Raw genomic sequence first — 27,637 nt, forward strand, 5'->3', positions numbered from 1 at the left:
TTTAGTTAAAGAACATTATAACCCCAAGCCTCTTCTAATTCTGAGATGCTATCAGTTTGACTCAGCAATTCAAGAACCAGGGGAACCAATATCCAAATTTTTGACGAGGTAAGACAACTGGCAGGGGCATGTGAGTTTAGTTTAACCCTTAATGAGATGCTGAGACACCTTTTGGTATGTGCAATTAATAAAGTAACCTGCAAAAGCACCTATTAGCTGAAGCTTAACTGGACTTCAAACAGGCACAACAATTGGCTTTATTATTGGACACCCTCGCCACTCCGATTGAGCTTGGGGAACATCACCTGAGTGAAGGCAACTGCATAGCTGCTCTCAGGATATACCCTAAACAGAAGGACTCTAGGTCAGCCCAAAGTAAAAGCCCGAAACAAAGCCAAACCTCAGCCAAGTGGCTAAAATTTCCTTCAGGATCCGGGCCAGTCAGCATTGTAGTGGCTGCAGGTATGCAGACTCGAGACAGCAAGAGAGTCCTACTTGACCTAAATTGAGTAAAAGGACTCTGAGGCTGATATGTGGGAGAATACATACCCTGGGATGTCCTCCTACATCTGGTTTGGAACAGTTAAATTGGTTCTGATTTGGATGTTGCTAAGCAATCAAAGTAAATATTTGGTCAAATGACGTTCCAGTTCTAATGGAGCTAGATACTGGCGTGGCTGTTTCAGTGTTTGCAGAACTGGTCTTTAACAAAATTCACTCTGGACTCCTACCCTTAAGTTTGTACAAGACCTCAGCAAGACTGAGAACCCACATCAGGGAACCTTCACAGAACTTCGGCTCCAGCCTCGTATGAGGAGCAGCTGGTTCAGTTCCCACTGATTATAGTAAAAGGCTCTGGCCCAAGCTTTAAGAAGTGAAGTTGGTTGAGTAACATCTACCTAGATTGGCTCCACATTTTTTTGATTACAAAACAGCTGCTTGAGTGAAGTCCTAATTAAACACCCAGAAGTTTTTCAGGAAGGTCAAGGAGCCAGTGTCACCTTTCTGTAAGGTGACCTTCCACAATTCTGTAAGGCTTGCCCAGTGCTATTTGCCTTACGGGAAAAAGTAGAGGCAGAAATCAGAAGGCTGGAAAGCAAAGGATTGATCAAACCAGTCCAGTATGAGCAATTGGCAGCACAGTTGTATCAATCAGTTTGGTTCACTTTTGTGGGATTTTTAAGGAACTGAAACCGCCTTTTGCGTTTGGATAAATATTCAATCCCTCACTTACAGGGTTTCTACCTAAAGCCTGCAGAGGGGCTATCCCTCACGAAACTGGACATGAGCCATGCTTACTTGTAATTAGAGTTAAATGAGGATTCCCAGAATCATGCTACAATTAATATCCATTCGAGTTTGTATCAATATACATGACTGTCAGCATGTGCAATTTGTCTGTGGAGGTGGAAGAACATTTTACAAGGTCTACTCCAGATCACCATTTAACTACATGGTGTGCTAATAAACAAGGAAAACGAATAAGGAGCAATTAGAGAACTTCAAATAGTCCGTAGATATTTCCTCCAGGCCAGCGTTTGCCTTAGAAGGGAAAAAGGTGTGTTCCAGGCACCCTAAGTGACCTTCTTGGGCTCCAGAGTCAACAAGATTGGGTTATGCCCATTGAAAGATAAAGTGAGGACAATCAAAGGTGCCCTGGCTCCTACGTCTGTACCAGAGCTTGGGTCTTTCCATAATAATTCACAGCCAAGGAAAGTTCATACATAACCTGGCCTCCACCTTAGCACCTTTGCATCAACTCTTACAACAGGGTCAATCTCAGAAATGGTCACGTAGCCAAGCCATAGCTTCCAGGGAAGTGAAGAAACAGCTATTATCTCTAAGGTGATGGCACACTATGATCCCAAGCAAGATCTGATATTGACATGCAATGCCTCCCCGTATGGCATTGAAGTAGTAATCACTCATAGGTGGCCCAATGGAGAGAAACATCCAATAGCATATGCGACCAAGATTTTGGCTAATGTAGAGTGCAAATAACCCAGACAGAGAAGGAAAGTTGGTGGTTATATTTGGAGTCAGGAAGTTCCACTGACAACTTTATGGACGTAAATTTGGAATAATAATGGATCACAAATCCCTGCTAAATCTGCTTAAAGAGGACAAGGCAGTGAAGCCAAATTCAGCAGTGGGCTCTAATACTAAATGCATATAATTACAAGTTAGAATACCATCTGGGAAGCCAAGTAGCAATTGTGGATACATTTGAGCGGTGTCCTGCTGGCAGATACACCACCAGTGGTGCCCCCACTGGAAGAGTTGGTCATGGTTTTAAATTTTCTGTACGTATGTCCAGTCACAGCTGACAAAGTCAGACTCTGAACACAAAGATCCAGTCTTGACAAAACTGAAACAGTGGGTGATGATGGGGGAAACCAAAGGGCTGTCACAACCAGAATTAAAACCTTATTGGACCTGGAGAGACCAGGTCACAGCAGAGGACAGCTTATTATTGTGAGAGCAAGAGTGATTGTCCCGAACAAGAGTCACTGCCAGATACAGGCTGAACTTACTCAGGGTCATCTAAGGGTTTCCAAAATGAAGATATTGGTGAGAGGTTATGTCTGGTGGCAGGATTGGATGCAGATATAGCTACATTGGCAGAGTGGGGGGTTGGGGTGGGGTTGGAAGGACAAGAATTACCACCAGCAGCTCGCCACATTCACGGGAATGGTTAGTTAAACCCTGGACTTGATTACACATTGACTATGCTGGTCCTTTCATGGGCTCAATGTTTTTGGTCATTGTGGACATCCACTCAAAGTGGCTGGATGTGCATACAGCACATTTGTCAAACACCATGATGATGATAGAAAAGCTGCGTGCATTTTTTTGCAACACATGGACTCGTGGAAGTGTTGATCACAGATAACGGGCCATCGCTTACCAGAAGGGAATTTCAGTATTTCCTAAAGTCGAATGGTGTTCAGCATAAGGACAGCTCCATACCATCCAGCATCGAATGGTCTGGTAGAAAGAGCAGATCAAACTTTGAAAGCAGGATTAAACAAACAACCTACAACTTCACTAGATATCAAACTGTCCATGTTACTATTTAATTTAGTTATAGGGTCATCTTTCAAGCAACTGCAGGGAGAGCTGCAGCAAACTTGCTAATGAGAAGACTTGCATCAGGTTAATTCTGATATTCATAGACCTGGGAGAGAGGATGAAATGGCTAAACACAAGACTCCGCTAAGTGAGAGAGACAGTGTACTTCAGGTTTCATGTAGGAATCATGGGAATTGCTCTGCATGGGTAAGAGGTATGGTCGACACAAGGTAAGTCCAGTGACGTATAAAGTTTGTGCAGATGCAACAGTCCAAAACAAGAAAGTGGACCATATAAAAGGTGCAAACTCTCAAACTGTGAGACAGCAAAATGTGCATGGCTCATCAACAGCTTTTTCAGTTCCAGAACCTGTGGGTTCTGCCTCTCCATCAAGAGTTGAAGATACCTTGGAATCTGAGATGGACAGCAGATGTTGCTGCCTGGATGTCTTTGTCTTCTGAAGTAGGGAATGAATTTCTTCCAAAATGCTCCAGGGACAAGAGGTGAGCTACTGTGTATTGATGCTGCCCATATCAGAGGCCGAGTTGGAGGAACCTGAGCCAGTGCGAAAATGCCCCAGGAGGAGCTACAAACTAAAGAACCAGCCTATTTCCTCAGATCAGACTCAGATAGGGAGGATATAGTGATAGTGAAGAGGTCAGCGAGGTGGACCTATTAGAATACAAGTTTCCTGATTGGGGCTGTTAATCTGGTCCCATCAGGGAGCCCTGGTTGACAGATAAGAACAAGAGTGTCAGGCATCCTGTTCACTGAGAACATACTCTAAGGGATCAGTGTCAAGGACTCTACACATGTAAATAAAGGGTGACTTGGTGACAGGATATCGGCCTCGGAATAGTTATTTCACAAGGAAATCACTGGCCTGGAGTGCGCTGGAAGTAGGCACAATTCATGATTTCAAAAGTAAACTGGATGGTCATTTGAAGTGAATAAACTTACAGGCCATGAAGATAGAGAGGGGGAATAGGGTTACCTGGGTTGCTCATGGAGACCCAGATTAGATGTATGTGTTCTTCTGTGCTGTAATGATGTGATGACATTGAGACTCATAGTAGGCTGACCTAGACATTCATCGACATTGAACACACCGAATGTATCAAAACTCTGGAACGCTGGGAATACTTTCACTCCAAAAATAAAAACATAGAAGAAAGGAGTAGAAGACCCTTCAGCCTTTTGAGTCTGCTGCATCATTCAATATGCCCTATTTCCAGTTTCTCTCCACACCCTTTGATCCTTTCAGCTCCAAGAACAATATCTAACTCCTTTTTGAAACCGTTCACTGTTGGGCCTCAACCTCTGGTAGAGAATTCAACAGGCTGATCACACTCTGGGTGAAGACATTTCTCCTCCTATCCTACCCTGTAACTTTAGACTGGGACCTTTGCAGTTTCCTTATCTAGTCCTATTAGGATCTTATACATTTCTATGAGATCCCTTCTCATTTTTCTAAACTCCTGTGAATAAAGTCCTAACCACTCCAGTCTCACCATCACACAAATCAGTCTGGTACACATCTACTGCACTCCTTGTATAGCCAGAAAATCCTTCCTCAGGTAAGGAGACCAAAACTGCACACAATAGTCCAATACTCTATACATAAGGCAGCAAGACATCTCTACTACTGTACTCAAATCCATTTGCTATGCAGGTCAACATACCATTTGCCTCTGTCAGTGCCTACCGATCTGTAAGGTTACTTTCAGGAGCAGTGTACTAGGATACCCAGGTCTCATTGCACTCATGGTAACCTAACTTCCTGGTTTTGCTATCAAGTAGATAACTTCACTTTTAACCACATTCTACTTTATCTGCCATGCATTTTGCCACTCCCTCAACTTGCAAAAATCACACTGAAGCATCTCAGCATCCTTATCTCAGTTCACCCTCCTACCCAGACTTGCTTTATCTGCAAACCTGGATAAATTACATTCACTTTCCTAATCAAAATCATTCACATAGAGGGTATATTGTGAATAACTGGGGTTCAATCACTGATCTCTGCAGTACCTCACTAGTCACTGCCTACAACTCAGAAAATGACCCATTTATTCATTGTTTTCTGTCTGCCAGCTAGTTATCGATCCATGTCTATACATTAGCTCCAATCCCTGTGCTTTAATTTAGCTTCTAAATTGCAAGGACTGTAGTTCAAGAGGTAGCTCAATACCATCTTCTCAAGATTATCTGGGGATGGATAATAAATACTGTCCTCGGATGCTGCCTGAACAGCAGCACACTTTTTGACTACTGTCCTTGATATGCCTATCCTGAGTAGAAGAAGATTTCTCAGTGTTGTGCTTCAGTTCTATTGTCATAGTCAGTGGAGAAGACAGACAGACAATGCAGTGACATTAAGGTAACATGATGCATTGAGAGTCATCAATACGGGTGGGGGGAAATTAGATTGGATAATATTTGTTTAGGCAGGGCCAGTAAAGTATTCTCTGGATGTGTGATTTACTTTTCAGATACCAGACCAGTAAATGCTTATTAGCATGCTCATGGGAAATACTAAATGTGTACACTACTCTCCAATGTTAACATGCTCCAGCAGATTCACCAAATTTCCAATCTTAAGTCATACAATTGTAATCCAATCATCATACCAGGCAACAATGTTAAGCCAACAGGAGAAGAAAAGACTGGCATTAAATATACATATATTGACAAAGCATTATATATTTATTTTTAAAAAAATCAAAACCCAAGCAGACTCTGGTACCTTATGTTAAAATCAAAATGAAAGCTCTTTTTCCTTTATTGAAAGCAACCACAAGAAAACAAAAACCACACGTTATTACACGGAACAGGTCGATCTGAGGGTTGTATCAATAATAAGGACTTGCCCTTTCCTCACTGGCTGCTGATAGCGGAGTATTAAAGTCAGTCAAATGCATTTATAGCTGGCTGCATATCACATGAGGATACAGTATTTTGTGCTGATTAAAGACCAGAAGTAGTTATTATGGAACAAGAATTATTGATAGAATGGACCTGAGCCAACAGACTCAGAATACATCCATTTTTAAAATGTAAGCATATCCTTTTTGATTAATCATTCTCTTGACTCCAATCCATTCTCACTATCTACTGAAGACCACAGCACATTAGTTGATCAGTGTGTACCAATCTGTTGCTGGTTCAGGAGGGTGTAGATCTACAATGATATCATTTTACAACATGGGCACGATTCTTGGAGGAGAGCTCATTGGGCTTCTCAGTGTCATGTGGGGGACAAGGATGTTGCTTGGATGCTCAATTCCTGCTAGATAAATAAAAAGGATATCCACACAGTGGATCAATTCACTGATGAGGGAAGGAATAGAATATGTAATTTTAAAAGCCACTATTCAGAGCATGCTGAATAGTATCTTAAAAGATACAATTTTAAGCCATAGCATTGTGTGTCGACATTCAGCCAATTCTCTTGGTTTTCAATATGTAGCATTGCACTCAGGGCATTGCTTTAAACAAAACTTTCTCACTTGCAAGAGCAATTGGTGGAAAATCCACTGAAACCTTTGCTGCTACAGCTTCTTGCATAAGAACAGCTGTTCTGGTACAGGATGCTACAACTGCATTTGTCTTAAATCTACAATATCTAATTGAAAAAATTACAGGGAACTTGTCCATGTTAGCACATTTAACCAAAGCCAGTGTGGAAAGGGCATTTGAATTTAAAAGTAATAACCACACATGTAAACTTAAAAAGGTAAACAATAAATACCATAATTCCTAAGCTGCTATAATATTACTTGGTTATCACAGAAGATAATTAAACAACATTATCATATACCTTGTTTTAAAGAGAGATTTTCCTGAAGAACTTGTTCCAAGGTGAAGTGCATAATCTGTTATTTACATTATTTTATTAAACAACCTTAAAGACTTTCTCAGGTTCTCATCATCATTACTACTTGCTGAACATGACCAATTACAAAAGATTATGATTACTCAGTGTGTATAGGAGTCACTGAGCGTAGCTGTTTGAACTGTGGGATACAGCTGATTTTAAGTGCACCAATGGTTGTGATGGCTTCAGCTGTCTAAGTCAAGTTCTGGAATTCCCTCCCTTAGAAGCCTTTGCTTTTCTTTCCTTCTTTACCTTGCTCCTTAAAATGTTCTTCTTTCTGACCAGCTTTGGCTCATGCTCTTATGTCACTTTATGTGGCTTGAGTCAAATTTTAATTTATAAACCTCCTACAAAGTGCCCCGAGGCATTTTGTAATATTAGTTGCAAGCTGTTGTAAGGATTAGTGTGCGTACTATCTCAAACTCATTTATCCAGAATCAATGATTTGGTCCATATCATGACAGTAGCTCCTTCCTCCAGAACCTTATTTTACTAATTCTGTCACTAGTAATGCTAAGTCAGTTCCTTTGCACTGCTGTTTAACAACCTCTCCAATCATTATATTACTGACTGTATATCTAGTGATGTTAATTAGCTCCTTTACACAGTCTCTCAGAAACAAACTTCCATCATACTGAGACGAATGGCATCTCAACTAATGTTAATCCAGTTCTGAAAGATTTTGTAACTCTTCCAATACTTTTGCTAAATACAGATTTTCTTTTTTCTCAATGTCACCACCCACTTTAGGCAAAAATGTTGCAGGAGAAAATGTGCAAGATGTTAAACTTATCTCAGTGTATATTGATCGGTTAACTTTTGAAAGAGGTATTTAATGCCAAAAAATCACATTGTGAATTATTGTGGTCTAGCTAATTTACATCTGTAATATACCTGAGTAAAACAGGTTCCTGGCTGACTTCTCAACACTCGACAGCCAAGTATTCTGCATTTATATTAAGATATTTACTGTGAAAAAAGATGACATACAATAAGAAGAAAACACATCAACCAAGTACTGCTGACTTGCAAGAGCTACAAAGGTATAACACAAGGTTTCATGACAGGTCATGAAAGAAACAGGGAAAAGAGCGAGACCAACAGATTGATGTATTGTCACAGAAATATTTACTTTACTGAATATGTGCACTATTTTTTGATGTCTGGTGATTATCATGGTGTAAGGTCTCAATTATATTCACCCGCAGGCATGAAAACTGCCTGCTGCTGTCACAGAGTTCCATTTGGCTGAGTTTGTAGATTATGTAACTTCTTGAAAGCATTATTGATTTTCAAATGAAACTTTTATGTAATCAGTGTAAAAATCAAGCCTGTACCTTTTCTGTTTGTAGGTTAACATAGCTTCCGCTATAGGTAATTGGTGGGAGATGTTTGCATTGGAGATGTACTGGGTAACTCTAGTGACAACGTCCGGTATTTCCTGCACTGCAAATAAGACACAATCAACAGGTTAAACAGGTCATTGGCTCCATTAATCACAGCGTGTCTTTCTTACAAAAGCAAAACTGCATCCACAAGCAGGGAGAAAATGTAGTTAAGCAAATTTCCAGCAAAAATTTTAAGTAGCAGTGCACACTACACACAACAAAAGACAAGGACGTTCATATATATGAGTCGAGGGCGGGGTGCTGGAAAAGCATAGTAGGTCAGGCAGCTTCCGAGGAGCAGGAATGAGGCTTCTGAGCTGAGGGGGTGGAGAGATAAATGAGAGGCGGTGGGCTGGGGGGAAGATAGCTGAGAGTCTGATTAGTAGACGGAGGTGGGGCTAATGATAACAGGTCAGAGAGGAGGGTGGAGTGGATAGGTGAGAAGGAAGATGGACAGGTAGGACAGCTCATGAAGGCAGTGCAGAGTTGGAAGGTTGGAACTTGGATAAGGTTGGGGGGGGGGCGCGAGGGGAAATGAGGAAACTGGTGAAACCCACATTTATGCTGTGCAGTTGCAGGGTCCCAAGGCAGAAGATGAGGCATTCTTCCTTCAGGTGGCAGATGGTTAGGGTGTGGTAATGGAGGTGGCCCAGGACCTCCATGTCCTTGGCAGAGTGGGAGAACTCTCTACAAGTAGGCATCCTGTCTCCCTAATGTATTTGGGGGTGGAGGTCTGTACTTGTTGCAGTTGGAGAGGTGGGGTTCAAGGGTGGAGGTGCGGGAAGTGGATAAGATGCACTAGAGGGCATCATCAACCACATGGGAGGGGAAATTGTGGCCTTTGAAGGAGGAGGCCATCTAGTGTGTTCTGTGGAGAAACTGGCCCTCCTGGGAGCAGATGCGGCGAAGGCAGAGGAATTGTGAATAAGGAATGCCGTTTTTACAGGCGGCAGGGTGGAAGGTTATGTAGTCCAGGTAGCTGTGGGAGTCAGTGGGCTTGTAGAAGATGTCCGTGTTGAGTAGGTCACTGTTGATGGAGATGGAGTGGTCCAGGAAGGGGAGGGAGGTGTCCGAGATGGTCCAGGTGAACTTAAGGTCGGGGTGGAATGTGTTGGTGAAGTTGATGAACTGTTCAACCTCCTCATGGGAGCATGAGGTGGCACCAATACAATTATTAACATAGCGGAGGAAAAGGTGGGAAAAGAGACGGGCATAGCTGGGGCCCATGCGAGTGCCCATGGCTACCCCTTTCATCTGGAGGAAGTGGGAGGATTCAAAAGAGAAATTGAGCGTGAAGACCAATTCAGCCAAATGAATGAGAGTTTCAGTGGAGGGGTACTGGGGGGGACGCCAGGAGCAGAAGAAATGGAGGGCTTGGAGGCCCTTGTCATGGCTGACAGAGGTGCATAGGGACTGGATGTCCATGGTGAACATGGCAAAATACTTTCCAAGAATTCAGGACATCCCAAAGCACATTTCAGTAACTAAGTCGTTTTGAAATGCAGTCACTGTTCCAATTTAGGAAATGTTACAGGTACATTCTAAGGAGGAAGTTAAAGGGGGAAAAGAAAGGCACAAGAATTCTGAATTTTAGGGTCTAGTCAGCTAGAGTTTCAATATAGATCCAAATCAGAATGGTGGGCATTCTGAAGGGAAATTTGCAGATGTTGTTTACAATCAGACCAACAACAATTGTGTTATACAGCAATTACTGAGAAACAAATATGACAACTGACAAGAATTTTCAGAAATCATATTGCGAGAACTGTGGAAACCTGATAGTCAGGTTGTTCAGAGAGTAACATAGTCTCATTATAAAATACCAGCTATTGTGAGCATTGAAAATACCGATTACAGGGACTTAAGGCCTTCAAAGAAATGTGCAGCAGATATTGAATTTATAACAGAAGAGTACAAAATATATGTAATATGTCTAATAAGGCAATAACTGAACAAACAATGTACCACTTACATTCTCATTTACTCATTACTACTTCCTGAACAGAGTCTCAAAGGCAAGTCTACATTGTGTAATAAAGATTAATGTTTCAGTCACTTTTAATATCAAGGTCATTAACAGTGTTAGAATAGAGATTAATCTATTTTATCAATAGCAAGTAAAGAAAGAAAGCCAGGAGACTGACCATTCATCAAAGTTATGTTAATCAATTCAGACACTAGCTTCAGACACAAACTATTAGCAAAACTTTATTAAAACAATAAAAGCTTTCACTCAAAGAATAACCCAATCGAACAAAGAGCTAGAAGCAAAGATGTTATTTAAGTGCCATGTTGAGTGTCACAAATGGATTAAAAAACAATGAACATATACTTAGGATTATTTGAAAAACAACATACAAAACAGCCCAACAAATGTGGCTGCTTCCAGAAATCCGCAGCATTTATCATGACAAAAGCCAATTTATCATCTCTCTGGAACCTCAGCTCTATATTTTATATATCATTCCAGTCAAGCCATTCAAAAGAATAGTATACAAGATAGCTATCGCCAGTTCTAAACAAAGGAAACCATTGAAACACAATATACAGATGGTTTTTATTGTCAGTTTTTATATTCCTGGTTAGTTTGCTCTCAGTTTATTTTCTCCACCTTTATTATCATTTTAGTCCTCTTTCGCTGAATTCTGAATTTATCCCAGTCTTCAGGGTTACAACTGACTTTGACCTCCTTATATGCCTTTTTCTTTTAAGTTAATACTCTCCTTAATTTCTTTGGTTGGCCATGGTTGGTTTATCCCTCTCATAAACCTTTCCTCCTTACTGGGACGTATTTTTGCTGAGAGTCATGAATTACCTCCTTAAAAGTCTACCACTGCTTGCTTACTGCTAATCTATCTGCCTAGTTCACTTTAGCTAACTCTACTGTCATTTCATTGTAATTTATTTTATTTAAGTTAAACACAGTTGTTTCCAATGCAAGTTTCTCATTTTCAAATTGAATATTAAATTCTATCATGTTATGATCACTACTTCCTAGGAGGCCATCTTTTCGTGGAGGCCATTTATTTAGACCAGAGAAGTACTAGAATTAATAGATCTGGTCAGCATGGACAAGTTGGACCAAAGGGTCTGTTCCCGTGCTGTACATCTCTATGACTCTATACTCATGTGATCTTTTTCCTCTTCTTTGTAAAACAACCAAGCTGTTAAGGGTTGCTGTCAACAGAATTCACAGTAGAATATGTGACGCCATTCATTTCTCCATTTTACTTTAAAGTGACAGTGGCAAAACTATCAACCATATACATCTTCATATTTGTAACATACCTTCTTTCAATTTAAATACTTAATCAAGGTTTTCTCAATTGGAGGTTTTACATTTTGAGAGCATCTGATCTTTCCACTCTATTTTCTGTTGGAGCATGCTTGCAAATTGGCCATGGAATTGGCCTATATTGTGGTTACTGCACTTCAAAAGTAATTTATTAGTTGTAAAATGCATGGGGTTATCCTGAGGATTCAAAAGACATTGCATAAATACAAATTAATTCATTCTTACTTATCCCCAAATTTCATATTGTGAAATCAGCTTCAGCAATTGTGTTATGGTATTCAACTTTAAAATCACTGATTAAAGCAAGAAAACTAACACAAATCTGCTGTGAGTGAGTTTTGACAACATGGTAACTCAATATAGCCTTGACACAAAGTGACTCAGTGGCTTTCAGTGCATTACAACATATTATTTACCTATTGAAGGAGCCTCTGTTTTGGTGAAAAAGTCTTGCCATGCTGCATCCTGGAAAAAATTGTTGTACCTGTAATCTATGGAGCTGAGGTATTTGGCCACTGGGTGAGAACCTAGAGAGAAAAACGTGGATGTTCTAATATATCCAGCCAGATTGAAAACACTGCTTCAATTACAACCACGATATCTGTAACTTGCTGCTTCTTTACTTTCCCACGTTCATTTTTAATGGAGATAGACAGTGGGAATAAAGATTTGCGCTAAGCTTTGAAATTTGACCATCTTAAAATCCTAGAACAAAAAAAAGCAATCCATTTAGTCCCATGTCCCGCTATTTCTCCAAAGCCCTGCAAGTCTTTTAATTTTTCTGTTCTCACTTTATTTCAGTGTATGGTGAACAATAAAATAGTGAACAGCTGCCTGAAGTTGCAAAACAGCTGTCAAGATTGTGGGTGATCTCAGCAACTGCATGTCAAGGTTGCTGGAGAGACTGCAGGAGGGACCAGCAACTGCATGGACGTTTGGAAGAAAAAAGTTGCTCTGTTTGCACATACCCTCACAGCTGTATTGTAGAAGCTTTCCAGTATTTACTCCACTCTAAGCTGTATTCCACTTGCTGCCCTCTACAGTATATTAGATCTTGCAGATCTATTATCGATAGAGCCTTGTGCATCTCTAACTATTATAAAAGCGCTCCTGCATATATTCCACTCCCAGTTCTATTTTTAAATGATAATACAGCTCTTAGCTTTAATCATTCAATTCAACAAACTCTGATTGGGTCCAAAAGAATTTGTAGCTTTTTTTAAAACAAAATCTGGCTGATGTTCAAGTTTTTTGGTTATTTTTCAAAACATCGCCACAAGGATTCAAGTGCCATTCTAGAAGTCCACCCTATGACCAAACAGATGGCTGACACTGAGTCATAAGGTAAAATTTCAAATCATATTGCGACAGCAAAGCAATGAACATCCACACAGAACATGACTAAATTAATACCTTAAAACCACTGACAACCAACTGTTATTCATTCTAACATAGTTCTTCTGAGATTTTGTTTCTTATATAAAAAAAAGTTATAATTTCTTATCCTTTCCCTCCCTTCCTTGAATTTTGTGGAATTTCAGAATTGAAATTCATAGATTTTTGAAGGGCAAGTCCATTAAGGGATATGTTACCAAGGCAGGTAAATGGAGTTACTGGATACAGATGTTCCACAATCTGACTGAATGACACTGCAGATGAGGAACAGAAAGGCCTGTTTGAAAGGCCACTGAAGGGTGCCGCTGCTGGCAAATGAAATACTATTGGACAAAAAGATGTGAATGTAATACCGTACATTTCAAAGGTAAACAGGAATTGGATGCTTTCTCTCCAGCGCACTCAGTTTGATATAGTGTAATGACATCAATAATGATTGCTAACATTTTCTACATGTGACATTTTGTGTTTCTGTTTGATTATTAATAGCTAAGAGCAAGAGACAATGACTGGCAGAGGACTGACAGATGACCTGCTGACCCATGATGCACAATGAATGGTTACCAAGAGGTTCTACAATCACTGCAAGATGAACCTCCCAACCATTTACTTTCATCTTCCAAAAACAGCATGAAACTCATGCCTGATGGAATCAGGAATGAAACTATCCAGATCAGAAACTGCCTGATGGTCGACACATTCTACTTTCATTCTCAAATACCACCTTCCCAAACCAAACAATCCTATCAGAATCCTTCCTGATTAATATCAATGTTCAAACAATGCAGATTTGCCTGGAGTGAGACAATACAAGTATCTTAAAATAGTTGAGGTGAACATACCAAGAGGAATAATGAGAAATCTCATGTATCCAAGCCAGTCAGGAGTTTTGTGTGATAGCTGCTCCACAAAAAGCCTCAGGATAGCACTTAGGTAATGCTGGGCCCCAGCCACCGTCACTTTAATGGGGTTTGGTGTTTGGGAGTTACAGTTGCAGCTGAAAACAAGCAGAAAAATTACACAATATTCAATGTGCGCATTTGCCAAAAGAGATGCTATAGCTTCAACAATAACTTACACCTTTAACGCAGTAAAATGACAAGTTTTAAGGAGCATTTTAAAGAAGGATAAAGAGAGAACTTCAGGAAGGGAAATTCAAACATCCAGCAGTTGAAGGCACAGCTGCCAAAATTATATTTGTTGAACAGACCAGATATTTGAGTTTTAGAGGCTACAGGTTAGAGAGAGACAGGTAATGGGGAGGTCGAGTAAGGATTTGAAAGCAGGGTGAGAATTTTTAAATGCAAGGAATTGCTAGGTTGGGAATCAGTATGGGCCAGCAAACACAGGTATTCTGGAATACTGGGTAAATGAAAATTGCCTGTGTTAAGACAACAATAGCAGAATTTTGGATCACCTCAGTTTATAGAGTTGAAAGAGATTAAAAGTCAGTAGAGGTTTACTGAAATAGAGTTAACAAATAAATGGATGGGTGACTCAGCAGAAGGCAGTACAGATAAACCCAGTTACTACAGCTCAGTTAATTTAACCACAATGCTAAGAAAAATGTTAGAATTGCTAATCCAGGATGAAATTAACAATTACTTGGAGAAGTACTTCATTAAGGAAAGCCATAATCAATTTGTTAAGGTAAATCACATTTAATTGACATGATTTAGTTTTTTGATGAGATTGTTGATGGGATATAGTGAACATGTCACATAATTGACATGGCAGCAATGTTGAATCTCCTGAAAAACGGTGAAAATGGAAGGATTTGGCTGAGTAACAGGAAACAGACAGTAGTGCAGAGTGTTTTTTCAGACTTAGAGGTAGTACAGCAAGGTACCTAAAGGCTTGGCACAAGGACCACAGCTTTTCCAGTTATATATTGACTCATGCATGGATGCTAAGAGCACAAATTCAAAATATGCAAATGATAAAGCTGGGAATTATAGCAAACTATGAAGCAGACAGTAATAGGCTGGAAGATAGGATAGAAAGGCTAGGGAATGAGCCTATCCATGGTACACTGAATGTAACATGGAGAAGTGAGACATTTTTATTGGAAGACCAAGAAAAGGCAATAAACTAAAAAGGTACAAATATAAAGGAAGCAGGGCAACAGGATGCAGAATTCTTATAAAGTGACAGAGGAAGTGGTTGAAGTGGCTTACAGAATACTGGGCTTTACAAATTAACAAAAAAAAAACCCCAAAAAGTTATAATGAAGCTTTACAAAGCATTTGTTTGGCATCAACTGGATGTGTTCTGTCCTACACTGGGTACCACACCTTAAAGATGTGCAGGCTGTAGACAGAGTACACAAACTATTTGTAAAAATGATTCCAGGGATGGGTAGACTAAATTTACTTGGATAGATTGGACAAGGTGAAATTGTTTTCCTTCACAAAAATTACAAGGAGATATCATAGAAGTATTCAAAATGATGATATTTCTGGACAGAGCAAACAGACAGTGTGTTTTCTCAAAGACAAGACTCAACAACTGAAAGGAACAGATTGGCAAACAGCAACATGAGGAAAAACTTTATGCAGTGAGTTGTTAGGATTTGGAGCACACAGGCTGTCATGGCTTTCCAAAAGAAATTGAATAAGATCCTGAGAAAAACTAATAGCTGGTCTACAAGCTAAGGACAGAGTTCAATTGCTCTTACAGAGAGTCAGCAAGAACTTAATGAACTGAATGATTAGTGTGTAGAAGCTGACCAATGATTCAAGAAGCTGCAGCTGAGATGCTCAGGTGACATAAGTGAATGGTAACATTCAAGTCTTCATGATTGTGGGGTGTGTAATAAAAGTTCATTTCATCCCTCTCCGTGCTCTCTTCATGCTAGGCAATATCCCTGGCTGCAATGGCAGATGTGCTACATACTTTCAGTCAAAGCTTTTTACGACAGCATCTTTTATCAAATTCCCCCATTTTCCACTTGGCGAAATTGCGTGGGTCTGAGGGAAAGGGTGACAACATGACTAACAAGTCACTTGTCACTCATTGTTGCAGTCTTATTCTGCAAGGTGAGTGACGACAGCACTTTTTAATTATTATTGGGAGTCCTCTCATGAATCATCAGGTAGGTGATTAAGATAACTGAGTCTTTAATTCCAGTGTGAACAATGAAGTGATTGTTTCTAATGGTGATAGTTTAGTAACTTTGCAATTTTAAGTTGAGAGAGAAAAAAAATGGAAGAACGAACAGTACTGTACAGGAACAGGCCCTTCGGTCCACCAAGACCATGCCAACACATGATGCCTTCCTAAACGGACAACATTTTGCCTCTACCAGGTATCTGTTAAGTGGCCTCTTAAATGTTTTTATTGTATCTGCCTCCAACACCTCCTCTACTTTTTACTTACCCCCCTCTTACCTTACACCTATGTCCCTACTAATTGGCATTACTCTGAGAAAAAGACTGACTATCCATTCCTCTCAATTTCGTACATTTCTATCAGGTTGTCCTTTATCCTTCGATGTTCAAGTAAAAACAAACCAAGTTTGTACAATCTCTCCTCACAGTTAATACCAGACAACCAAACCAAACCAGGCAACATCATGGTAAACCGTTTCTGTACCCTCTCCAAAGTCTCCATATCCTTCTTGTAGTGTCACGGTCAGAACTGTATACAACATTACAATCGTGGCCTAACTGAACTTCTATACAGCTGCAATATGACTTCGCAATTTTTTATTCTACGGCTCAACAAATGAAGGCAAACAGTTTAAATGCCTTCTTGAACACCTTATCCACTTGTGTTGCCACTTTCAGGGACCTGTACACCTAAATTCCTCTCTATATTGATGCTACAAATGGTTCTGCTATTTACTACATACTTCCCTTATGATTAGACCTTGCAAAATGCATCACCTCACAGTTATCTGGATTAAATTCCTTCTGCCATTTCTCTGGCCGAGTCTCTAGCTGTATCGATGTCCTGCTGTATCCTCTAGCAATATTGTCACTATTCCCAGCTCCCCCAATCTTCGAGTCATCCACAAGTTTACAAATCAGGCCACCTACATTCTCCTCCAAATTTTGTATATATTGTACAAACAGCACAGGTCCCAGCACTGATCCCTGCAGAACATCACTAGTCACAGATCACCACAGTTCGAAAAATACCCTTCTACCGCTACTCTCTTTCTGTCTATGACTATCCATCTTACCAGCTCACCGCAGATCCATGTGACTTCACCTTTTGTATCAGCCTGCCATTAGGCACCTTGTCAAAGGCCTTGCTCAAGTCCATATAAATAATATCTACTGCCCTGCCCTCATCAATCATCTTTGGCACTTACTCAAGTTTGAGAGACATGACCTTTCCTGTACAAAGCCATGCTGCCTATTGCTAATAAATTGATATTTTTTCAAATGTGAGTAAATCCTATCCCTATGAATCATCTCCAATAATTTCCTTACTACTGACTTAAGGCTCACTGGGCTGTAATTACCTGGATTATCCCTGTTGTCCTTCTTAAACAAAAGGAGCAATGTTAGCTATCCTCCAGTCCTCTGGGATCTGGCCTGTGACTAAAGGGGATACAAATATTTTGTACAACATTTTCAGAAGTCTGAAAGCTTCCAAATAAATACATTGCTGCACATCAACTCATGGTGCTTTACTGGCTCTTTCAGAATACCACCAAATATATTATAAAGCAGGTTGTCTTGTGGTACTTTAGATAGCATCCCTGCATTTGAACCTGAAACTCTAGGTTTGAGTTGCACCCTAGAACTTGATATTCAAGGATGCTGCCTTACTAGCAAGGACAAAACACATTGAATTTGCAAGTAGGCAATCAATGTGACAATGGCAGATACTAAGAGTGGGGGAAACTGCTAGTTGAACATGTAGGCGTATCTATCATCATCACTTAATGTTGTAATCTGGAGATTTTCAATAAAGTGTTTGTTGACCAACGTGAGGACCACTGAGTCACTTTGTGATCGACAGTGTGATCTGCATACAACCATCATATTATCGAACAATGCTTCAGGAGATATCTCCACATTGGATAGCGTTAGGTAGTCATTCTTTCTAATAAAATTTGTGGGCCATTTGAAAGTTCCCCTCGATTCTGTATTTTGAGAGACCAGCAACTTCACTGATCTAAGACCCTAATTAGTGATTCACAAGCCCTGACGATGCCATCAAAGCATGGATTCAATGAGCTTCCACCCAATGAAATAAAAGCAATCTGATCACATGGTGGAACTATCCTTATAAGCACAATGACAGAACTCTTAAAACGTGAAGCTTACACTTTTCAATAGAGCTATCTGCCTTGCAGTTGCTTAAATTCTCCATGCAGAAAATAGTGGCTTGACTCCACAAATGCCCAGAGTTGTGCCCTTGAAATTAGGAGCACATAATATGGATGACTGCAGTATTTCTGGAAGAGCCCTTAACATGTTGCTACTAAGTTAGTCAGCATCACTAGCTGCCACTATAATATAGAAAGTAGCATGACACAAGCCCTCAAATGTACCATTTTATGTAATACCTTACTACTATAAACATTACCAGGCTCTAAGTTCAGGTAGTGGAAAAACTGATTACATCATGCCAGAGTGATAGAATGACTCTGCACAGAGGGATGTCATTTAAGCTCAACTTGCTAGCGATCGCTCTTTGAAAGAGTTATAGTATTAATCCAAGCTTTCTGATCATTCACCATAGCCCTGTTAACGTTCCTCAAGAATTGATCCAATTTAGTTTTGAAATTTATTACTGAATTTGCTTACAACCACCTTTTCACTATTGTATGTGACCACAAATTTTCCTCTTTGGACTGCCAGCTGAAATGGAAGTTGGACTACTATACAGCTGAAACACAAGGAGAGCTTTGCAACTTGGAAAAATCACAAGATGCACATTTTTAGTTTCTTTTTAAATCGGTGAGGTTTTTACTTTGAGGCAGAGTTGACCCAAGAGTCTTTTGAGTTAAGGAAAGATCATCTGACGGCAGCCCTTGGCTGAGCTGCAGTTTGGAAGGCAGTCAGAAACACAGGCAGAGGATGTGAACTGAAAACATCAATTTCCCCCTTTCTATTGATTTCTCTGCAGGTAAAGAGACATAAAACCCAAGAAAACATTCTAAGAAGAAAAGACCTAGGCCCAATGGATTGACTATCAAAGCAAAGAATGACCATTGCTTTACAAAGAAAGTATGGCATCAATTCTAAAATCAGAGAACTTGAGAGAGAAAATTTAATGTACCTTTGTGACCTGGACTTTTGATCTTCAAAACCTTAAGAGATCATCCCTCTCTCCTTGTAGAGAGAGGTAGTTGGATTGACCAGGCTAAATTGCCCATAATATTCAGGGATGTGTAGGCTAAGTTAATTAACTATGGCAAACATAGGGGTAAGAGATGGGATGCTCGGAGGGTGGGACTCAATGGGCTGAATAGCCTGCTTCCACATTGTAGGATTCCATGATTCTAAGTAACAAACTTGATGGCCACCGTACCTTTAAAATAAAGGATACCCAATCTGTGTCAGATTGCAACATTTCCCTACGAGAGTTAGGAATTGTTAACTCATATTCTCGTTGCCTGTGGTTAGAATTAATTCACTTGTAATAAATAGTAGTTTCTTGTTATCCACAGAAACTTGCCCAGTGCTTTCTGTTAGCCTGTGTTCATCAGACAAGAAAATTAGGGACTTGAGTCATTTGATTAAATCTTCAACTTTAGTCATGACCCTGGGAGTAGCGGGGCTCGAGTATCTGTGCAATCGCTCAAGGGAGTTGTGACAGAACCGACATCCAAATTGTTGATATATATCACCAACAGTTTGAGTCCAAACAATGTACCTCACAGTACAACATTTTTCCAAAGAACAATGATCTATTCTTCTTGTTGATTAACCCTTGGTCCATGCCAGCACATTACTTCCCTTCCAACATGCTCCAATTTTGTGAAATACCCTCCTGTGGGGATCATCATCAAACTAAGCAATACCCAGTAACTTCTTAGTCATTTGTTATACAACACTGAAACTGACCCTTCTGTCCAACTTGTCTATGTTGACCAGATAGTCTAAATTAATTTAGTCCCATTTGCCAGCATTTGGTCCATATCCCTCTAAACCTTTTCTGTTCATGTACCCATCCAAATACCTTTTAATATTTTTTTTGATTCATTCATGGGATGAGGACATGACTGGCTGGGCCAACATTTAAGAATCTAGTTAAGAGTCAACCACATTGTTATGGATCCGGAGTCACATGTAGGCCAGGCCAGGTAGGAATGGCAGTGCTTTCTACAAAGGACATTAGTGAACTACAAGGGTTTTTCCATCAACAATGGATTCATGGTCATCATTACACTCATTTTTTTTTAATGAACTCAAATTCCATCAGCTATGGCAGGATTCAAATCCCAGTCCCCAGAACATTACTTGGATCTCTGGATTAATAACACTAGGCCATTGACTGCCCATTAAATGTTGTAATTCTACCCTCCTCCACCACCTCCTCTGGCAGCTCATTCTATACATGCACTACCTTCTGCATGAAAAAGCTGCCCCGCAGGTCCTTTTTAAATCTTTCCCCTCTCACCTTAAACCTACATCTTCTCGTTTGGACTCTCCTACCCTGAGGAAAAGACCTTGACTATTCACCCTCCATGCCCCTCATGACTTTATAAACGTCTAGAAGGTCTTTTTTTAAAATCAATTTTGTTAGTAAGGTGCTCAAAAAAATTACAACAGGTTCAACAAATATGAATTCCCCGTCACAAATGCATGGGAGTTATACCGAACCACAACATTATCATCCAAGTGAAGCATTTGTCATGTTGATCATCAGTCCAGAAATCCTTTATCTGCAAGCCTTGAGGCCAATTGTTTCTCAGATAAAGGATACTTTTATTTTTCATAAACATTTGCATTATGGGTCTGCTCAGGCCTTTGAAAAACGAACAACTTTGCTTGGCTGGAATGGACATGAACAGACTGAGAACGCAAGTTCTTCCCCCCTCCCAACCAAAAGTGCCCAATCCCAGAATGCCTATGGGTACACATGCTGAGTTCAGGCCCAATTTTAAAAAGTCCTTCAGCTTTTAGGTCTTTTCAATTTTCAGACATGCAAATAACAGATACACAACCTATAAAGGATTGCAGCATTACTCTACTACTGATAGAAGGCGAAGAGATCCATAGTAGCTCGTATTCTCTCTCCCTCTCTTACTAAACAGTAGGGTGATATTGGCTCTTTGCCAATCTGCAGGAAGCATTACAGAATTTGGGAAGATAATCATCACTGAAAGATCATCAATGCACCCACCATTTCCACAGGTATTTTAAAAAATATTCTGGAAGGTAGAATATCAGGTCACAGTGACTTATCAGTCTTCAGTCTCATTCATTACCTCAACATTTTTTTACATTCTAAATTCCATTCAATTTCTCATTCACTCTTGTCCCTTGCATCTTCTAGGAGGCTTCTTGTATCTTCCTCAGCGAAGATAACTGCAAAGTAATCATTGACATTTCTCTATTCCCCTATTCCTCCTGATTCTGCCTGTAATGGATCCACATTTTCCTTGGCCAAATGTTTCCTTTTTACATATCTAGAGGGGCTTTTATTAGTCTGATTTTTTGTTTTGTTCATTTGCGTTCATACTTTATTCTACCTTTATCATTTTCTTAGACCTTCTTCACTGTCAATCCTCAGGTTTACATTATTTCTGGCGATTTAAAAAGCCTTTTATTTTAATTGTAAACAATCCTCAACTTCACCTTTTAGCCACAATTCTGAATGTTTTGCACTTTTTTTGTACCTTGAAGGAATATAGAGTTGCTGTAAACTTTATTTAAAGACTATTGATTATCTATGTACTGCCATACCTTCTACTGTATTTTTCAAATTCACCTTAGTCAATTTGCCTGTCATATCTTCCTAATTTCCTTAATTCAGATTTAACATGCAGGCTTCAGATTGAAAGGCTTTATTTTCAAATATGATGTAAAATTCTACCATATCGCTCATCCCTATTTTACAGAATTATTAATTATCCCTTTTTTGTTACATAATAACACACATAAAATAGCCATTTGTCGGTTAGTTCATCAATATTAATACTTAAGAAAACCATCCCTAACATTCCAGAAGCTCATCCTCTGCAGCATTTGTGCTCATTGGGTTTACCCAGGCTGCATGTAGGATGAAGTCATCCATGATTATTGCATTATCCACATTACATGCTTCTCTAATCTCCTGATTTACATCATGCTCTACACCACCTCATTGTTTTATAGCATCTAAAAAATTCTGCCTGTGGCTACTCTCCTTGCTGTTTCATAACTCCACTCCAACAGATCCCACATTTTGTTTTTCCAATGTGAGATCCTCCTTTGCTAATGTACTAATCTGCATCCCTTCTTATTAGCGCAACATCACTTCCTTTTCATTTGCTTTGTTCTCCCTAAGCATCAAAGATCTTTGAATATTGAATTTCCTGTATTGGTCACCTGCAGATGTGTTTCCCTAATGGCAATTAGATCATCCTCATTTCCCTCTTTTATGACTTTTAAAATCATTTAACTTGTGGTGAATACTGCTTACATTCAGAAAAAGTGCTCTTAACGTTGTCTTTTTGACATTATTGCACATCTGGTTGCTGCTTGCCCTTATTTTGTCTGACTTCTAACTCACTACATTTCTACATCCTGCTACCTGTGCTTCCTCCTTGTTTTGAGCTGTCACCCAGTTTGTCATTTCCCTGCCAAGCTGGTCTAAACTTTCCCCAATAGCACCAAACCTCCCTATTAGGATATCAGTCCTTGTCCTGTTAAGGAGTAATCCGTACAACTTGTACAAATCTCATTCTCCCCAAGACTGATTGCAATACTTCAGAAATCTAATGTTCTCTCCCTTACACCAATTCTCCAGCATGTGTTCAACTGATTAATTGTCCTCAAACTGCGCTCACTAGCTTGTGGCAATGGAAACAATCCTCAGAAAACTGCTTGAGGGCCTCCTTTTAAAGTTCATTACTAAACTCCTGAAAATCTGCCTCAGGACCCAATTTGTTTTCCAGCTCGAGTCTTTGGCATCAACATGGACCACTGGTCATTCAATTCCCCTCCAAAATAATGTCCTGCAGCTGTCTTGTGATATCCTTGACCTGCAGTCATGTTAATTGCTGTAGAAACACCTTTCTGATCCCAACTATGGAACCACCTATTACTATTGCTCTTGCACAATTCTTCCTCCCCTCTTGTATAGATGAATCACCTGTGGTGCCACAGACTTGACTCTGGCCATATATCCACAATAGAAAACTGATTAGCATGACCACCATACCTCTTATGTGAGATTGTCTGGTGCTCACCTATTCCCTGGGCCAGTAAATCCCCAGCCTAAGAGGTGACCAGATCTTTAACGTGCTCCACATAATTCTTTGCCTTACTCAACACTTATTGCAGCCATTGCTCAAGTTTTGAAATGCAGAACTCATTCTTATGCAGGTAGAGTTGACTGAGTACACAGGGTGTGTTCATGACTTCTTACAATTTATAAAATACTTATTGTCATTAGGCTAGGCAGAATAGCTTAACAATTACTCAACAACCAGCTTCTTTCCCTGTACCAAAGAAAGAGACAATCTCTGGAGGTTGAAAAAAGGTAGAAGACAGAATCACCCTCCCCCAAACCTCCCTTCACCAAATTCCCCCGCACTCACCAAATTCCCAGTTAATACCTTGTGCACCTAAATCAACCATCAATATATAAGAAACAACATTTTGGTAGATCTCCTTTACGTATTTTAATTATCCAGCTTGAAAATATAATTACACACTTCCAGGGCAAGCGGGACATGAACATGGACATTCTATCCCATAGGCAGGGACATGACCACTATGCCACAAGACACTCAGTTTTTTTTTCAAAGCAAAGCCAGCGACAACTGAATTCAACCTTCTGAGATCCCGATTTAATGAGCCATCTTGTTACTTAGCTGGTGATGCTCTCAGACTGCTTGTATACCCTGGTTTGAAGGCTGGAAGAAAACTTCTCTTAATGTAAAGAGTAAGATTTCAGCAGATAGACTGCCAAGTTCAATATGTCTCACTGATACTTCCTCCCAACCAACTAGAACGGGACAATAAATACTGCCCTTGCCAGTGACTCTCACGTTTGAGGAGTTAACAGTTAACCCAGACTCAAGAACCTTGTCCACTCAGAAGAGGTAGATTTGTAGTGCAAGTGACAGTCAGCCTTTTCCCTAAAGGGAAATAGGCTTCACATACATTTCCATAAAAGGTAAATATTTTGCAAGGATCGATGCAAACATCAACTTAACCTCTTGAGTTGCAATGATACAGGAAGGAAAAATAAAGAAAAAATAATTTAAAATGATAAGGAGAGACTCTACAGGTTCAGATGGATAAATTCAAAACTCTGTAATTGGACTTGCATTGACTAGTATTTTTGTTTTCCTCAGGGACTAAGAATAACACACACAGAAAGGCCATAGCAAAGAATGCTCCAACTCACAAGCGTTGTATCCTGGAGACGATAGTTGTGAAGGCTGCTTGTACATCTGCTGAAGAACACGTGCACACAATAGGGAGATTGTGTTTCTGAAGTAACTCTGATACATACTGTAAGGCAGTAAAGTATTATTAAACAAGTATCCTATTCACTGATCCAGTCTCAAAGTCACAGTCTCAAGTTTAATTAGCAAGTTCGACAATGACAAACTAAGATGGAGGCTTTGGAAATAGGCTTAACGAAAGCAAAACATGAAGAGGAGCAGAAAAACATCAGAATCATGCAACTAGAGCATCTTAAACCCATCCTCTAGTGACAGAGAATTAGGAGCAACAAATTCTGCATTTTCATCTTAACATTTTGGCCCAATTTTATCGTCCATCTCTAATTACCAAAGGTATTAAGAGTGGGACTGGGGTAACATGTTGGCCAAACCGGATGGAGATTCAAACCTAAACTAAAACAACAAACCTTTTGTCTAGTAACATCAGTGAACTATCAGTGATTCTACAGCAGCTTTCTTGATTATTCCATTCGGTGCCAGCTCACAAATAACCACATTTATTGCATTAAGAGAAAAACAAGCTGGGAAATTAATTCCTGACTATTATCAACTAATCCTTCACAGAAACGGGTAAGTGTGAATTTGACTCTCAGCTGAGGCATGGTTTACAGTTAGATTCTCTGCTGGCACTTACAATTGTAGTTTATAACTGAAGAGGGTCTTGCACTGGTTGTTAAAAAGCAATCTTTGAAGAGAAAAAGAATCAATTGCTCAGGACTGAAAGTTGGAGGAAAGACTTACAATGTCACCATCATAAACTAGTGTGGAAGCAAGGAAGTAGAACTTCATATTTGTCTTGATGGGCTGGAATTGCTAATTTTAAATCAGATGTATCACTTAACAACTGAAAAGTAATGCAAGTGAGAACATGTAAACCTTTTTATTCCACATAAAGATAGAAAGACTTGCATTTAGTGTCTTTGGTCTTCAGGATATCCTAAAATGGTTTATGAACAAGGCACTTCTGGACTGTTGAGACAGTTCCAATGCAGGAAACCTGGCAGATCATTTGTGCCCAGCTTGCAAACAAAACACAGCAGTGAAACAAATTAGCTTCAGGATAACTACTGATCAAGGCATTGAGAGAATGCCTCTGCTTTTCTGCAAGGTGTGTTGTGGGACCTTTTATGTCAACATTAAAGGGAAAACGTCTCCTTCAAAAGAAGACATACCTCTGACAATGTAGCACTTTCTCAGTACTATTCATTTTCGTAATGTAGGAAACATTTGTGGAAACATGTCACACAACTTGGTGCTTACCTGACCCTGCCAGTCTGATGTATTGATAAGAATTATGTTTTCTGGTAACTGCTCATCTGAAATTAGGATGTGATTCAGCTGGTCATAGACGGTTTTCCGAGGGATCTGTAATAATAAATAGAACGCAGACTAAATTGAATTAAATCAAGTAAAATAAGCTAATCATCCTCATTCTGGCACAGAACCCAACTTTGATGTTCCAAATCTCAAATTTGAATGTACCCAAAAAAACTCATGTTTTAGATTTCAACATTTCTTGAATACTGGAAGGACCATTCAGCTCTATAGTCTGTTCTGAGCATCAGTGGGACCATAGCTCATCTGTTATAATCATCATTCAATCACCTTGGCTCTTCAGCCCTTTGCACCCTCTCTTGACTAGTAAAACTCCATCACTCTGCATTGAGCTATCAGCTTCTACTTTTTGGGGGACAGAGTTCCACACTATCCTTAACCTGCTTTTTAACATATTTTCTGAATGAATTACACTGATTTCTACACAATTGTGTCAAATTCCCATAAATGCTTAAAATTCCCAAAATCTTAAAAAACTTCAAAGATCTCTGACACATCTACATAATGGGTTATATGACAAAGGTCCATAGACCATAAGAAACAGGAACAGGAGTTTGGCCCTTTAAGCCTTCTCCACCATTCAATAGGATCCTGGCCGATCCAACATCCCTCACATCCACTTTCCTGCCCATTCCCCCAACCCTCAATTCTCTTACTGATCAAGAGTCTCCCCCTAATATCTCATCATAGCTTAACCCTTGAAGACCTGACAACAATCTGTTGAACCTGCACAGCTTTCCTACCAAGGTCAATAAAAGCTTTTGGAGGGGTGGTAAAAAGCACAGTATGTCAGGCAGCATCTGAGGAGCAGGACAGTTGATGTTTTGAGCATAAGCCCTTCATCAGGAATTTGGAGGGGGAAGGGGGCTGAGAGATAAATAGGGGGTTTGGCTGACATGAGAAAGGGAGGTAGCTGGGATGGTGATGGGTGGATGCAGGTGGGAGATGGTTGTGATAGTCGGTGGGAAGGGCAGAGCAGACAGGTGGGAAGGAAGATGGACCAGTAGGTCAAGTCAAGAGGACAGTGCTGAATTGGAGGGTTGGATCTGAGATGAGGTGGGGTGTGGTGAGACATGGAAACTGGTGAAGTATATGTTGATGCCATGTGGTTGTAGGGTGCAGAGGTGAAAGATGAGGGGTTCTTCCTTACGTTAATCTTTGTATCATCAGCACACTTAAGTAACTCTATAAGAAGCCAACTAACTAAATCATTAATGAAGTGCACAGTTGAAGCCTTAGAATCGGTCCTTTTGGGGACTCATTAGCCACTTTCTCACAAAGCTTAGTACATACATGTTATTCCAAATATGCCTTCTACTGTTTAAATTTAAACAAGCCAGAAACTTGTCTTCAATTCTAAGGGTTTTAATTTGAGCTAACATCTCCTTATGTGCAACCTGAATGACTTTTGGAAGTCCATATACATTACAACTCCAAGCCTTCAGATGTCGCAAAGCTAGATAGGAGGGTGAACTGATGGATGGGGAATGCAGAGATACTTTATTGTGATTTGGACAAATTGAGCAAGTGGGCAAATACATGGCAGATGAAGTATAATAGGGATAAATGTGAGGATATCCACTTTGGTAGCAAAAACTGAGAGGCAAATTATCACCTGAATGATGATAGATTGGGAAAGGGGAAGAGCAAGAGACTTGGATGTCCACATACACCAGTTGCTGACAGTA

At 39.9% G+C, this 27,637-nt stretch overlaps 1 protein-coding gene across 4 annotated transcripts in view; it reads right to left on the bottom strand.

Moving 5' to 3' along the window:
- pacs2 (phosphofurin acidic cluster sorting protein 2) overlaps positions 1–27,637 on the bottom strand; it is a 284,997-nt gene that overhangs the window by 29,253 nt on the left and 228,107 nt on the right. For 2 of the 4 annotated variants that reach the window (XM_072569263.1, XM_072569261.1), the window contains 6 exons: positions 25,875–25,979; positions 24,554–24,660; positions 13,870–14,024; positions 12,049–12,159; positions 8,287–8,395; positions 5,819–5,851 (listed from right to left, as the gene is read on the bottom strand). In XM_072569263.1, coding sequence (XP_072425364.1) covers positions 5,819–5,851; positions 8,287–8,395; positions 12,049–12,159; positions 13,870–14,024; positions 24,554–24,660; positions 25,875–25,979 — 620 coding nt within the window. The remainder of the gene's footprint in view (positions 1–5,818; positions 5,852–8,286; positions 8,396–12,048; positions 12,160–13,869; positions 14,025–24,553; positions 24,661–25,874; positions 25,980–27,637) is intronic. The other 2 variants (XM_072569264.1, XM_072569262.1) reach the window with 1 other exon arrangement.

This window comes from Chiloscyllium punctatum, chromosome 4 (genome assembly GCF_047496795.1).
Source record: "Chiloscyllium punctatum isolate Juve2018m chromosome 4, sChiPun1.3, whole genome shotgun sequence".
Taxonomy (NCBI): Eukaryota; Metazoa; Chordata; class Chondrichthyes; order Orectolobiformes; family Hemiscylliidae; genus Chiloscyllium; species Chiloscyllium punctatum.